Genomic DNA, 15,502 nt, shown 5'->3' with positions numbered 1-15,502 from the left:
TCATGCTCATTATTTTGAGCTTCAACTCTACCATCTTCTACCATAGGCATAGAAGGAGTAATATCCAAGTCAGAAAAATAGTCACTAGGCTGAACCATTGGCTTCTTCGCATGATCAACATCCTTCAATGTTTGGTCTTCAACAAAGACAACATCTCTACTTCGAATCACCTTCTTGCTAACAGGATCATAAAACCTGTAACCAAACTCATCCATGTCATAGCCAATAAAAATACACTGCCTAGTCTTTACATCAAGTTTAGATCTCTCATCTTTGGGAATATGAACAAAAGCTTTACATCCAAAGACTCTTAAATGATCATAAAAAATATCTTTACCTGACCATACCTTCTCTGGCACTTCAAATTGCAATGGAACACATGGTGTCCAGTTCAAGACATGAACAACAGTGCTCAAAGCTTCACCCCAAAAGGATTTTGCCAATTTAGATTGTGACAACAAGCACCTAACTCTTTCAACCAATGTTCTGTTCATCCTTTCAGCCAAGCCATTCAATTGAGGAGTCTTTGGAGGAGTCTTCTGATGTCTTATACCATGCTCTTTACAATAAGCATCAAATAGACCTGAGTACTCACCACCATTGTCAGTACGAATGTATTTCAACTTCTTCCCAGTTTCTCTTTCAACAGAAGCTTGAAATTGCTTGAACACATTCAAAACTTGATCTTTAGTCTTCAAGGTGTAAACCCATAATTTCCTAGAATGATCATCAATAAAGGTTACAAAATAGATAGACTCTCCAAGTGTTCTTGTCTTCATCGGCCCACATACATCAGAATGCACCAAGTCAAGTATCTCTGACTTCCTTGAAGGCCGATGACTCTTGAAAGAAACCCTGTTTTGTTTTCCAGCAAAGCAATGGTTGCACTTTTGCAAAGCAACCTTGCAACCAGATAAAAGATTCCTCTTGGATAACATATTCATACCTTTCTCACTCATATGACATAATCTCTTATGCCATAAATCAGTTTTATCAACAAACTCAGCAGCATTAACAACATCTTTCACAATCTTTGCTTGAGTTAAATAAAGAGTAGAGTGTCGAGTACCTCTAACAATAACCATGGAACCCTTGGTGAGCTTCCAACTATCACGAGAGAATGAGCTATCCAAGTCTTCATCACACAACTTACCAACAGAAAGTAAGTTCAACCGAATATCTGTAACATGCTTCACACGCTTCAAAGTTAACTTGGTACCGTTGGAGGTTTCTAAGCAAACTTGTCCAACACCGGCACATTTTGCAACACCTTGATGAACCATTTTCACATCACCAAAATTACCAGGAGTATAAGATGTAAACAAATTCCTCCTAGATGTAACATGAATAGAAGCACCACTATCAATCATCCAACTAATGCTATTATCAACAAGGTTAACAGATTCAAACTCCTCAACAACAAGAAAATCATCATGAGTTACATTAACCTTGTCTTCCTTGCTACCATCATTTTTATTTGTGCTCTTGTCTTTACTTGTCTTGGCTTTCTCTTTCTTTAGTTGCCAACAAAATTTCTTCACATGTCCTTTTTTACTACAATGATGACACTCAATATTCTTATACTTTCCTCGTGACTTGCTTCTGCTTTGATCTCTACCTTTAGGACCTTGACTTTTGTTTCTCTCCCTAGACTCAAAAACAAAAACATCTGAATGTGTAGTTGATGTACCTTGTGACTTTCTTCTCATTTCTTCATTCAAAACACTGCTCTTGGAAAGATCCATAGAGATTACACCATCAGGAGCAGAATTAGACAATGACATTCTGAGAATTTTCCACGAGTCTGGTAAGGAGTCAAGAAGTAACAATCCTTGAACCTCTTCATCAAACTTGATACCCATGGAAGATAACTGATTCATAATTCCTTGAAAATTATTCAAGTGATCTGTCATTGATGTCCCATCTATATATTTCAAAGCCAACAACTGCTTGATCAAAAACATCTTGTTATTCCCAATTTTTCGAGCATACAACTGTTCAAGCTTAATCCAAAGGGTCTGAGCATGTGTCTCTCCAATAATATGGTTTAACACATTATCGTCAACCCACTGCCTAATATATCCACAGACTTGTCTATGCAACAAAGTCCAATCATCATCAGATTTATCATTAGGTTTCTCTGTACCAAAAACTGGTTGATGAAAATTCTTGACATAAAGCAAATCTTCCATTTTTGACTTCCACAAATCATAATTAGGACCATTAAGAGTGATCATCCTACTAGTATTAGTATTAGCTTCCATTATTCACAGAATCACAAGCCCAGAAAAATACCAACCAGCTCTGATGCCAGTATGAAAGAGCCTAGCAGCGGAAACAACAAAAATGTCCAACACAAGAATAATATGGAAGCACTCACAATACAATATGGCAGCAACTATAACAAGCAAATATAGCAAGTAAATCAATAACAAGAACACACCAAGATTTTAACGTGGAAAATCCCCTCAATGTGAGAGGTAAAAACCACGGGTCGTCCAGACCAATGAAATAGCTCCACTATAATCAAATTAGGTACAAGAGAGTCTCAAACAAAGCACAAAAAATGTGCATATAACCAGCCAAAACATCAAAGCACCAAAGCTTTCAAATGAGAAGCAAGAAGATGAAATATACCCAAAAAATAGAGCTGCTGTCGAAGCCAATTTCTCCCTCTACAGACCTCCAATTAAAATCTTCACCGTCCAAAATGAAGAACAAGATGTGAAGAATCTACAGTTCAAATTTCACGTCGATCCAACGGTGAAAGAATGAGAAACTTCCGTTTTAAGATTGTTGCTCTGTGTAAAAACGGAAAACCTAATTTCTCTCTTGCGAGACTAATTTCTCCTACTGCAAACTTTTTGGTGGCTACTCTCTTTCTCTTAAAAGACCTCAAAAACTGAATTAAGGTTGTGATACTACGATGTAAGAATACACTCCTAAAAAATTAAACTTGGGCCTCACAAAGGAGAGAAAAAACCAACAAAAAAGACTACTTGTAAAAAGATTGATGTAAAAGATTTGGATTAGAAAAAAATTGAGTAAAATATTGCAGTGCCAACCCATAAAGATGTCAGTCCTTAAAAGAAAATGATATGTTCTGAATTTCGAAGATACCTAAAAAAGAGTTGTACGATGAGCCTACCATCACTTAAAAACGAATCTTACAAAATTTTGAATTCTCTTAGTATAATAGTTAATTTTTATACTAATGATTCTTCTAAGGTCTTGTAATTCATTTCAATAACATCAAGGGTTACAACAAAAATTTCATATACCAAATTAGAATTGCAGCAATCATTTTTTTCTTTTTGAAAAATATTAGATAAATAAATTATTTTTGTAACTAAATTTAACCAAAAATTTTTTATACGTCTTTTTTTTTTCTTTAACTAGTTTTGATTGTGTTAATAAATTATTATTAGACCAACTTAATTGAATTTAGTTATTAAAATAGCTTAGTCATGTAATGTAATTATGTATTTTTTTACAGACCTATAAAAAGTTATCATTACACTATTTTAAAAATGTATTCAATATTTTTTTTAAGAATTTATAGGTTAATTATAATTTTTTTTAAAGATTTACTTTTACTATTACTAACAAAAAATACTCCACCTTACATTCTATATGTCACGACAAGCAAAAAGATTGAGCTTTAGCAGGTAATAGATGATGACTTCACTCTTCACTATAGTACCCCAGATACAATATGATGCTGATTTTATTACAGATAATAATCTTGAAAAGCAGTAGCAGCCAGCAGGTAGGGTTCAAATTTAATTCATATGATGAAATACTGTTTTTTAAATTGGTCTAAAGAACTAAAATTGGTGAAAGCAGAAAAGCTGAATTATTGGAAAGATACTGATAGAAAAGAAAGGAATGAATGTGCTAACTTTTTTATAAGCTAAGGTTGTCAACATTAGAAAGCTGATAGTGATGCTGCATACTCCTCCAATGTAATAATTTTATGGTGACTTCATGTGAAGTTGATAGTGAGTTTTATATCATACACCGACCTAACTCGTACTAACTTTATTATTGAAAGTAATTGATTTAAATTTAATTGTAAAATGAAAATATCAAGAATCTACCCAATACACAAAATAATACATTTATCATTATTATTCCTCAAATTAAAGGCGAGACACAGCTTGTGAAACATTATTCTTGTAATTGGTGTTGTTCTCTGATTCCACGAATGCCTTAGCGATTTCCCTCAACTCAAACTTCTGAACCTTACCGGTTGAAGTCTTTGGAAGCTCCTCCACAAACTTGACCATCTTTGGAACCATGTAGTGAGGCAAATTCTCCCTACAATATGCAATAATCTCATCCTCACTCACTCCATCACAATCTGTCACCTTCTTCAATGCCACAAATGCACAAGGGCTCTCCCCCCATCTTGGGTGTGGCATTCCGACCACCGCGGCTTCCGATATCTTGGGATGCCTATACAGAACGGATTCCACCTCAATACTGCTTATGTTTTCTCCTCCAGAAATGATTATATCCTTGCACCTATCCTTGATTTGTATGTAACCGTTAGGATGCACAACCCCTACGTCTCCAGTGTGGAACCAACCGTTTTTAAATGCCTCAAAAGTTGATTGCTTGTCCTTCAAGTAACCTTTCATTAGTCCACTACTCCTTAACACAATCTCCCCCATTGTTTTCCCATCCCTTTTCACACTCTCCATTGTTTCCAAATCCTTCACATCCACATCCTCAAGCATCAATGATCCAATCCCTTGAAACGATTTCAACCTTGCTTGTTCCTCTCTTGGTAGTTTGTTCCACTCGTGGTTCCATTCACACGAAAGCGCGGCCGCTGTTGACTCAGTCAACCCGTAGCAATGTGTGACGTGGAACCCAATTAACTCAATCTGATGGAGCAGAGTCGCCGGCGGAGGCGATCCTGCGGCCAAGATTTGCACCGGGGATTTAATCTGTCGGCGCTCGCTTTCCTTGGATTCCAAGATAATACTAAAGACTATAGGGGCGCAACACATGTGTGTCACGTGATGATCCGAAATGTTTCTAAAAATGTTGCCGGCTGTAGTGTAACGTAGGCACACATTGGTGCCGCCACGCGCCGCCACACCCCAGGTGAAGGCCCACCCATTACCATGGAACATGGGTAGTGTCCATAGGAGAACCGGTTGTGTTCCCATACCCCATGTTAATATGTTGCTTAAGGTACTAAGAAATGTTCCCCTGTGAGTGTAGACAACTCCTTTGGGTGACGAGGTAGTCCCTGATGTATAATTCAATGCAATTGGATCCCATTCATCTTTGATTTCAATTGGGACATAATTTGGGTCACCCTTTCGGATCAATTGTTCATATTCATAATGATCATCACCAAACTTGGTAATTTTGGTGGGCGAGTTACTTTCTAAATTTGTGTCTTGTATGAGAATGACTAGTGGAAAATATTTGGGGGCATAATTGTTGAGTAATTGAAGTGCTTCTTTTGCCTTGGAGACATATTCATAGTCCACAAAGAAGAATTTGGCTTCGGAATGATTGAGAATTGTGGCTATGTTATGAGCATCAAGACGAGTGTTAATGGTGTTGAGTACACCACCTGCCATTGGCACAGCAAAATGCATCTCATACATTGCCGGAATGTTAGGGGCCACCACTGACACCTGAAAAACCAAATTGGTCATCTTCAATTATTACCAAACTTTAACCTTTTTCCCTTTTTCTACAAATCTATACGTGCATTCAATTATTTAAATAATTACTCTTTTACATTAATAATAGTATAATGATCATCTAAAAAACCGATATAAAAAAAAGAATATAATTATATAAAACGTTATTTGAGTAGTAAAAAGCCCTTTGTCATATAGGTTGCATTTGTTTACATATTGAGATTGGGACACTGAGACACAAAATCGTGTTTGATAGAAGAGACATAGACAGAGATAATGTGTCTAGAAACACTGTATTAATGTATTTTGTGTCCATTCTGACAAGAAAGACACAGAGACACTAACAAAGAACACAACTTATTTTTTATTTTTTCTTTCATTATTTTTGTTAATTTTTCATAATTATATCTTTTATTGTTATATTTTTTATCTCAAATTTTTTGAATAAAAAAATGAGAATAAATTGAATTTTCATAATTTATTTTAGTTTATCACCAAATAGAATATAAGAACACAAAATTTTGTGTCTCTATTTATCAGTATTTTACCTTGTTCTCAATGTTTTATTCTATTCTATTCTTAGAAACAAACCTAGAATGTGTGCCTCTTGAAAAAAAATGTAGGGGGCGTGATTTAGAAAAAATATTTGGTGAGACAGTTGGAATTTTTTTTGTTTTTTTTTTTTTTTGGTTGCGGAAATGATGACGTGTTTTAATTATTTTTATTTTTTAAATTTTATAATCTTTAGTCTTTTAGCAAAATATTTCCATACTTAGTACCTTATTAAGTATTTTTAGAACACTACTTGTTAACTAAACTCTTAAAAAAATATTTATACTCTTGTTAAGCATAGAATATCATGGTTAGCTATTAGGTGGTGATTAAATTTCATTTATTAGAATAAGTTTACATCTCATCTGATGATTAATGGAAAAAAATGACATATATAATCTCATATTGTAATATACAAATAATTAAGATATACACATACCATCAATGACTTAATGTCATCTCAGTGTGAAATGAAGGTTAGGGAAAGCTCATTGTTTTTTAAACTCTTTTTTTTTTTTTACTGACTTTAACAAATATCACCTTTTTTCTTTCTATTTTTTTTTTTCAAAATGTATTTAGCTCTATCAACACAAGAAAAATATTGTTTCGTCCCAATATACACTTATATTTGGACTGTTGGACACTATACTTTTGATTGATCTTTTTATTTTTAATAAAGAAATTGCAAATGTTAAATAAAATAATTGAAAACTGACCAAAAATAAAAAATAAAAATCTTGCTTAGTGTCAACTTTTATATGTGAAATATGGGGTCCATATTCTCAGGACATAATAGTAAAAATACAGTAAATATAAAACTACATAAAATAAGTGACAGAAAATATAATATATATAAAACTACATACATGAGGTGGGAGCATAAATAATGTGGAGTGTTGATCAGTGTTCATGGAGAATCTCTTCTAGAGATCAGATTTGAAGTTTAACTAGATTTTATTCTACGTTTATATATGTTAGGCTATTGCAATAATAGGAAAAAATTTTAGTGTTGTTAAAAGTTTAGTTTCGAGGATTTTTGAAGGGAGAAAATATTTTAGAAAGTTAAATCCCCTTCACAAATTTTATTATTTGGAAAATGAGGGTTTATTTGAGATTTTAGTTAGTTTTTCAAAATTCCCAAACTCTCTATTTTCAAGTTTCTCCACATTGAAAAAAATTTATTTGATTTTAATTAAATTTATTATTTTATCTCTAATAAATTATCATATTGCTGTTTGTCATAAAAAATTTCTCTTAAAAATTTAAGTTTACAAAAAGAATAATATTATGTTATGAAATTATTTTTAAAAAAAATTAAACTAATAAAAATATATAAATAATTATATCTCTAATTATTTTGGTATACGTATAAACTTTTTGAAGTATAAAAATATGTATCAAGCCTTCTAAATTCTTCCTTTCTATATTTATTTTAAATTTGTGGAAAAAAAAGTTTAAAAAAAATATAGGTAGACAAAAATATTGTTGAACAATGTAAATGTGAATAATAGAATTAAAAAAGTAAATTAATCTTAAATTTAATGAGTGACATGAGTAATTAATATCTAATAATAACTAAATTTAAAATTTGTTGTTCATGTTATTCAAAAAAATTATTAGTTACATAACATAATTTTTTAAAAATTATTCTTTCCCCTCGCAACTGACGTACCTTAGATGTATGACTATTGGACATTGGTCGCATACGTTAGCTTTATGCTGAATTGGTTAATTATTAAGATTTAAGAAGATTTAAAAAAAAAAGGACACATCCTGAAATATACTATTTTGTATTCAAATTTCTAATGCCAAATATATATATTTTTAATAGTTGGTCAAAGTTAAAAGTTAAAACACTAAAACTCTCTATCCAATGAGAAAGATAACAGTGTTTGAATCTAAACTACACTCTATGAAGCATTACACTGTATTAATCTCAGATTCTCAGCTATATATTTTTTCTTTTGAGCTTAAATACTAAGTTAATTATAATCAAGTTGTAAAAGATAACAAACCGCTGCAGAGATTAAAACTAACAAATTAAATAATGGCTTATGCTACGTGTATACTAAAATCGTTCACTAAAATATATGCTGAAATATAAATACACATTAAAAATAAATTAAACCACACATATATTTATACACAATATATTAGTAACTATTTTTAGATGTTGATTTTGGTGTACAAATAGTATTTTTCTTAAATAATTATGATAAAAAATGAATCAGTTGAGATCTTAGAGCTTACAACATCATTCTTGGCAATGTTGAAGGAACGGAGAGAAGAAGCAAGACGGCGACAACGTTCGTAGGTTTGTTGCCACGTGAAGTGAGTTCCTTCATAAATGACTGAGGTTTGGTTGGCATAGCATGATGATGCTCTCTTCAAGAAATTTATGGGGCTCAGAGCACTGCTATTGGCTTCGTATTTTGGAAGGTCATTCATTATTATAATAGGAACCGAAAAAAGTGCTTCTATATGGTTCTGAATCTGAAATTAAATGATATGTATGCGCATATATATATATAGATAGATATATGATGTATGAGATATTATGAAGTGAGAGAGGGTGGTGGATACGATACGAAAGAGGCAAAGAAGGGAAGGGAAAGTGATATAGGAATGGCAAATGAGAACTCATATAAATGGCTATTTATATCGAAAATAAGGTATAGGTTAATTAAATCGAATACCGAAAAATAAGGTATAAATTAATTAAATATAGTAGGTGTGGTTAGTTACATGTCCTCTTTTACTCTTTGCATTAAATCTTCCGAACCAGAGAGTCCATACTTCTAAGAAATGATAAAGAAATTATGCTATTTGAACTATTATTTATTGGTGAACCAAAAATTTATTAAAGTGATAAAATTAAATATCAATTATTTTAAAATTGAAATAATAAACATCACATTTAATAAAAATTATAAATTTAACGATGATTAATTTTTTATTTTATCACTTTATTAGTTTTTTTACAAGATTTAAAACTCTTAATTTTTTAATTAAGAGATTGGTTGCATCAAATTAAATTTTAATTTGGATATAAAAAATATTTTTATAATTAAGTTTTTAAAAAGTTGTTGATTTTTTAAAAAAATATTTTTTTTAAACCAATTCTAAAATTTGTTTACTCAACAGATAAATGTAAAAAGAATACAAATTTTCAGATAAAAGTAAAAAAAATGGTATGAATCGGAACAAAAAAGAAAAAACATGTTAAGATGAAAAAGAAGGGAAAACTGCCAAAAAAACGAACACTAGCAAATCGAAGAAGGGGATAATTAGTAAAATAATTGATAATATTGTATTATATTTAAAATTTTATTTTAATTTATGTTATGTATGTGATGATTGTTATATAAATTTTTTGAAATTTAATTTCATTTATTAGATTTTAATAATTATAGGGGCGGGTACCCGTAGAAACGGACTAGAGTTCAATTTTTTACTATCTGAAGTGGGACGGGTTTTATGCAGATTATTGTAGAACAAGATAGGTCAGGTAGAACAAAAACTCGTCTTTATCCGTCCCGTTGTCACCCCTAAACAAAAACAAGCGAATAAGAGCATGCAACAACTCCTTTTTTTTTTTTTTTGGATTTTTTATGATATTTTTTAATAGGACAATGATTAATTCGTTGTGGGAGTAAAATTTAAATTTCTGACACTTAATTAAACAGACTAATAAATTAATTACTAAACTAACTCAATTGAGTTAGCATACAACAACTTTAAATCTAAATCTAGATAATAACAATATAAAAATATTTAATAATAAAAAAATTAACAAAAACATCAAAATTTATTTTATTTAATATTTATTAATTATATTAATAATAATTAATAAATATTAAATAAAATAATTTTTTTCCTCCCTAGCACGTAGGGGTGCACATGGGCCGGGTGAAGCCGGGTTTGATGTGACCCAGACCCGGCCCGAAATATACATCGGGTCTATTTATTAGACCCGAACCCGGCCCTAGACCCGATGAAACCAATACACTTTCGGGCCACAATTATACCGGGTGAAAACCGGACCGTTAACATTACATTACGTTGATACCTTCTTGTAAACTAGCATGTAAAAATATCTAAATTTCCAAGGCTCCAACCATTAGTTAACATGGTAAAATTCACTTAGAAAAATATAACAAGAACCAACCATTCTTCAAAATTAAAGCATAACCACAATCAATATTAAAGCATAACCACAATCAATATTAATATTGTCTAATAATACCAAATATTTAAATCAATAAAAATAACACAATCTTATGTATTAGTCTAAAATCTTATGCATTCTAAACATAAAACATTAACTTATAGTCTTATAATGACTAATAACACAAAATATTAAGGTTTACAATACTTAAATTCCACGTAAGAATAGTCATGATCTATCACTAATAACACAAAATATTAATTGTGTATGTTGACCGGGCCACCGGGCCAACTTCGGGTGACCCGAGCTATGGTCCGGACCCGACCCGAAATAATGACCGGGTCTATTTTTGAGACCCGTACCCGACCCTAAACCCGATGAAATCACTCCAAATTAGTTCCTAAAGTGTTCAGGACCGGACCGGACCTTCGGACCGGGCCGGGTCTGTGCACCCCTACTAGCACGGTTACAACTTCAGATTTGGAAGTCAAGATAGACAACATTGGCAACAGTGGCTCTAGACTCTAGAGCAAGGACGGAGCCACATAGAAGGTAAGGGGGGCAATGGCCTCCCCCAACCCTTAATTTTTCTCTATAAATTATACATAAAATTTAATTTAGCCCCCCTAAATGTTTTATTTTATTTTATTTTAAATATAAAATTAATTTTTTGGCCCCTCCCTCACATTGAGGCTAGCTCCGCCCCTGCTCTAGAGATGTGTCCAAACTCATGTTCATCATGGAGCTTGTTGTTGACGAAGTCAAGAGATGATGATGGCGCACGTAGTAGGCAGGGGCACCGCCGCTGGGAGCTTTGAGACGACGACATGTAGAACACTACCATGCAGGAGGCAGGTTCTGCCACCACGTTTTTTCTTGACTTTTCCCCCTTCTTTTTTTTTAGTTTTAAATGTTCAAATTGTGATATATATTAATTAAGTTTATTAGTTTAGAGTCATTAGTTTTTTATTTATGTAATTAAGTTATTAAATTTTAATATGTAAATTTTGTTTATAATTAAGACATATAATTATTCATGGTTATAATATTTCTAAATTTTGTTGTCAAATTGTGATATAGACTAATTAAGTTATTAGTTTAGAGTAATTAGTTTTGTGTTTTTGTAATTAAATTATTAAATTTTAATATATAATTTTTATTTATAATTAAGACATGTAATTCATGGTTATAACAATTTAATTTTTTTTATATAAATATTAATTGCCAAAATATTTATTCTGAAAGTAGGTTATCACATTATAAGGATATTGAGCATATGCAACTTTAGGGGAAAAAAGATTACTGTTTATTATCGTTGGATTTAGAGAGAAAATTTTGATGGTAAATGTTTATTTTATTTTCTAAATATAATGACGCTCATTGATTACCCCCAAGTTTAGTGACAGACAAATTCTAAATAGGCGTAAAAATTTTATTCAATGCGAATGTTATCGTTTGATAAAAAAATAATTATTTGATAGTTTCGTCAATCTAATTCATTATTACAATCGAATTAGTTAAATCTGACAATAATATTTTTTTCCTCGAAATTTATTCCGTTGGATAGATGGAATGTGACGATAATAAAATTATTATTAAATTTATTTTAAAAATATGACAGTAATTCTGACAATTTTGAGCGATTTGTTTGCAAAAGAAGTTGATGAGCATTTTATCGAAGATAATGATAAGATTAAAGCCGGTAGAAGGAGGCTCAGTTTTTTCAATATTGGACGGGTGGATGAGTTGTGCAGAGATATGGCATATGGTGGTGTTAGACAATGGTGTGGGGCAGCTTTTTCTGACCCATGGCAGGGGGGAGTCGGACCGAGCGATTGGCTTGGGCGGGAGAAAAAGTTGAACTTGTAGGTGGGAATCGTAGGGTCCGATTCCTTAAGGGACCAATTTTAAGTTTTTTTATTTTATGTATGAAAGTGGAATCGCAGGGTACGTTTGGAGGTTTTTTTTTTTTTTTTATTCATGGATTCGTTGGGTCCGTTTGCTGGCAGAGTAAATTTTTTTTTTTCATGGAGTCGTTGGGTCCGTTTTCTTGGAGGAATTTTTTTTTTTATGGAGTCGCTGGGTCCGTTTTGTTGAACAAAAAAAAATTAACTTTTTTTAATAGGATTCAGCGGGTCCGATTTGAGTGTATATATATATATATATATGTGTGTGTGTGTGTGTTTTGGAAACTCGGATGCACTCCTCATATCTGATTCCTCTTCGTTGTTCTGCGTCTTCTTCCTCCCCCTGTTTCTCTTCTACTTCTCCTTGCGTCTCTGTTATTTCATTTGAACTCCAAGAGTAAATGAGAGTTCACTAGATATTTATGTATGAGAGTATGAAAAATGGTTGATAGAGTTACAGTTAGAGTATATTATTTTGGTCAGATTCTATTACAAACATCTGAAGGAGTGAGATTTAGTTGTGAGAAGCCGTTAGATATTGTTATTCCGTTCACAATCTCATTTGAGGAGCTAAAAGGTGTGATTTGTGAGAAGATAGGTTTTCAGATATCCAAAAAAATATCATGTATGGTATATAGATATCCCATACCGGTATTTGGTGGTTTCGTGCAGTATCAAACCAAGTATGTAACCGACGAAGCGAGTATGCAGGAGATGTTTTCAATGTATTTTGAAAGTCGCGGTCAGATATCGGTGATAGAGTTGTACGTCGAATTCGAACAATCTGAAGTGGACCGAAATATTGAAGAGGAAGAATATGATAGTGACAGTGAGGAAGAGTTTGAAAGCAATTACGAAGCTGTTGCTCCAGAAGGAGAAGAAGATCAAGGTGACGGGGTGGTGGCTCCAAATGTGGGAGACGTTGCAAATGCACTTGCAAACGAAGATCCCTTTGAGGAGCCGTCCTTCATGCGGGTTCTGGACTTGGAAGCCATGCATGCGCCGGAGTTTCCGGAATATATGAGTGCCGGTACGTATTAACATATAAATATAGAAAGTAGTAGACTTTGGGAAATAATCTATGTTGATAGATGTAAATAAGAATATAAGTCACGTGAAAATTAATTTGTGTGCATTCGTCCAAAGTTTTTTATGTGTTTATGTTTGTATGATGTTAAAAGTGGGATGACAACATGATAGATAGGAATAATATTTATATTGATGGGGATATAGGGAGCTTGACGTAGTCTTTCAGTTATTAAATGTATTTGCCTTAAATTATTTTGATTTGGCTGTCGTTGTGGTAGAAATTCCTATGGTCGCAGATGGTGAATTTGCAATCGGAATGGAATTCAGTTCTAGGGAAACTGTTATGATGGCGGTGAAAGATTATACCATCCGAAGAGGCGTAGACTACCGTGTGTATGAGTCGGAGCCGTTGACCTTCTATGCGAAGTGTACACAGTATGGATCAGGGTGTGATTGGCTTATCAGGGTTAGCATGATCAGCAGAAAGTATTGTTGGGTTATAAGGAGGTACAACGGTTCTCACACTTGTACTAGAGCCACTATTTCTCAGGATCATTCGAAGCTGGATTCGAACACAATTGCGGAAGCAATAAAGCCGTTGGTTGAGGCTGACCCGTCGATAAAGGTGAAATCAGTTATTGCGGAAGTGCAGTCGAAGTTCAATTACACCATTAGCTATCGAAAGGCATGGTTGGCGAAGCAAAAAGCAGTGGAAAAAATATTTGGCGGTTGGGAAGCATCATATGAAGCTTTGCCTATATGGTTTCAGGCCATGTGTAACAAGGAGCCATCAGCAATCGTCCATTTCGAGACTATGTCTGCATATCAAGGTGATGAGGAAGTAACTAATATCCGGGTATTGCACAGAGTCTTCTGGAGTTATTACCCCTGCATTAATGATGCAGTTCCGGATTATAAATTCTTAAATTAATAACAAAAGTAAATTAATAACAAAAGTAAATTAAGTAATTCTAAATTCTAAATTCTAAATCTATTACAAAATCAGAATTATAATTTCCAACATTGATCACAAAAGTTAATTAGTTAACTACAATATCTACTCGTATTACAAAAAGATTTCTAACATATTCTCCAACAAAAAATTATAATAAATCCTAAATATATAATTTCCAACAAAAATGTGTGGAAATAATTCCTAAACTTATAATTTATAACATGAATCATAAAAACTAACTTACTAAATTATAATTTCTAAATCTATTCGAAAAATAATATCTTACATTTCTTCCAACTAACTAACAACATCTATACATAATAACAAACAATTTACAATCATAATTTATAAGTTTAATCATCAAAATTTATTCATTAATCAAAATAACCGTCTTACAAAAATTTTTTTAACATATTTTCCAATTAACTAACAATATCTAAACATAATAACAAAAAATTATCAAAATTGCTAATATTATAATTTTTAAATTAATCATCAGATTTTATTAATTAATTAAAATTTCTAATACTACTCTCAAAAAATTCTTACAAAATCTGTAACAATCAACATTTACATATCTATCTACCTAACTGCAACATTTAACCATAAAATACAAAAAAAATTTCTACAAAATTTAATTAAAATACAGAAATTTGCAAAAAATTAAAAAATTTAACTTACATAATCAGGATCAGACAGATAATTTACAATGTGAAGTTCAGGACGATCAACATCTCTAACTTTGTGTCTTTTAGCCATTTCCACAGATTCTATTGCATGCAAAGTTTTTGAAGAAGAAGGGAGGAAGAGGATGAACTCAGAGATGAAGAAATGGGGTTTCACGTTTGAAAAGGATGTTTCGGACTGAGGGAGTGGGGGAAAGGGGGGTATGCTGCCTGCTGGGCCACCGTTCTGGGGAGGAGCTGGTGTCCGACACGTGGAAGGTGGCGCAATCGGACGGTCCGATTGCTCCAAACGGTGGGTCCGATTGGTGGGGGGAATCGCTGGGTCCGATTGGTGTGGGGGGGGGGGGAAACGCTGGGTCCGATTCCTTTTATACCATCCTTCCTGACACCACACCCTTGTTAATCACCCACTCACCCCATATCAACGCCTAACACCAAACCCTCTCCAATATCAAAATTAAAAAGCGGTAGAAGGAAGGCAACTTTGAAAACAAAGAAAGAAATAGAAAAAAAAATTGTTCTCACACAAACAAAGA

The 15,502-nt window shown here is 32.7% G+C and overlaps 1 protein-coding gene across 1 annotated transcript; it reads right to left on the bottom strand.

Annotated features, from left to right (window-relative positions):
• Positions 1-3,882: 3,882 nt before the first annotated feature.
• On the bottom strand, positions 3,883-8,829 carry LOC130941416 (trans-cinnamate:CoA ligase, peroxisomal-like). Its single transcript, XM_057869910.1, has 2 exons — positions 8,472-8,829; positions 3,883-5,660 (listed from the first exon to the last, which is right to left on the bottom strand). Exons 1-2 carry the CDS (start codon positions 8,667-8,669, stop codon positions 4,143-4,145), a joined length of 1,716 nt encoding a protein of 571 aa, XP_057725893.1. The 5' UTR covers positions 8,670-8,829; the 3' UTR covers positions 3,883-4,142.
• Positions 8,830-15,502: the final 6,673 nt, after the last annotated feature.

Source organism: Arachis stenosperma, chromosome 7 (assembly GCF_014773155.1).
Source record: "Arachis stenosperma cultivar V10309 chromosome 7, arast.V10309.gnm1.PFL2, whole genome shotgun sequence".
In the NCBI taxonomy this organism is placed as follows: Eukaryota; Viridiplantae; Streptophyta; class Magnoliopsida; order Fabales; family Fabaceae; genus Arachis; species Arachis stenosperma.
The sequence above is the reverse complement of the archived record's forward strand: the minus strand, read 5'-3'. Positions and strand labels throughout refer to the sequence as shown.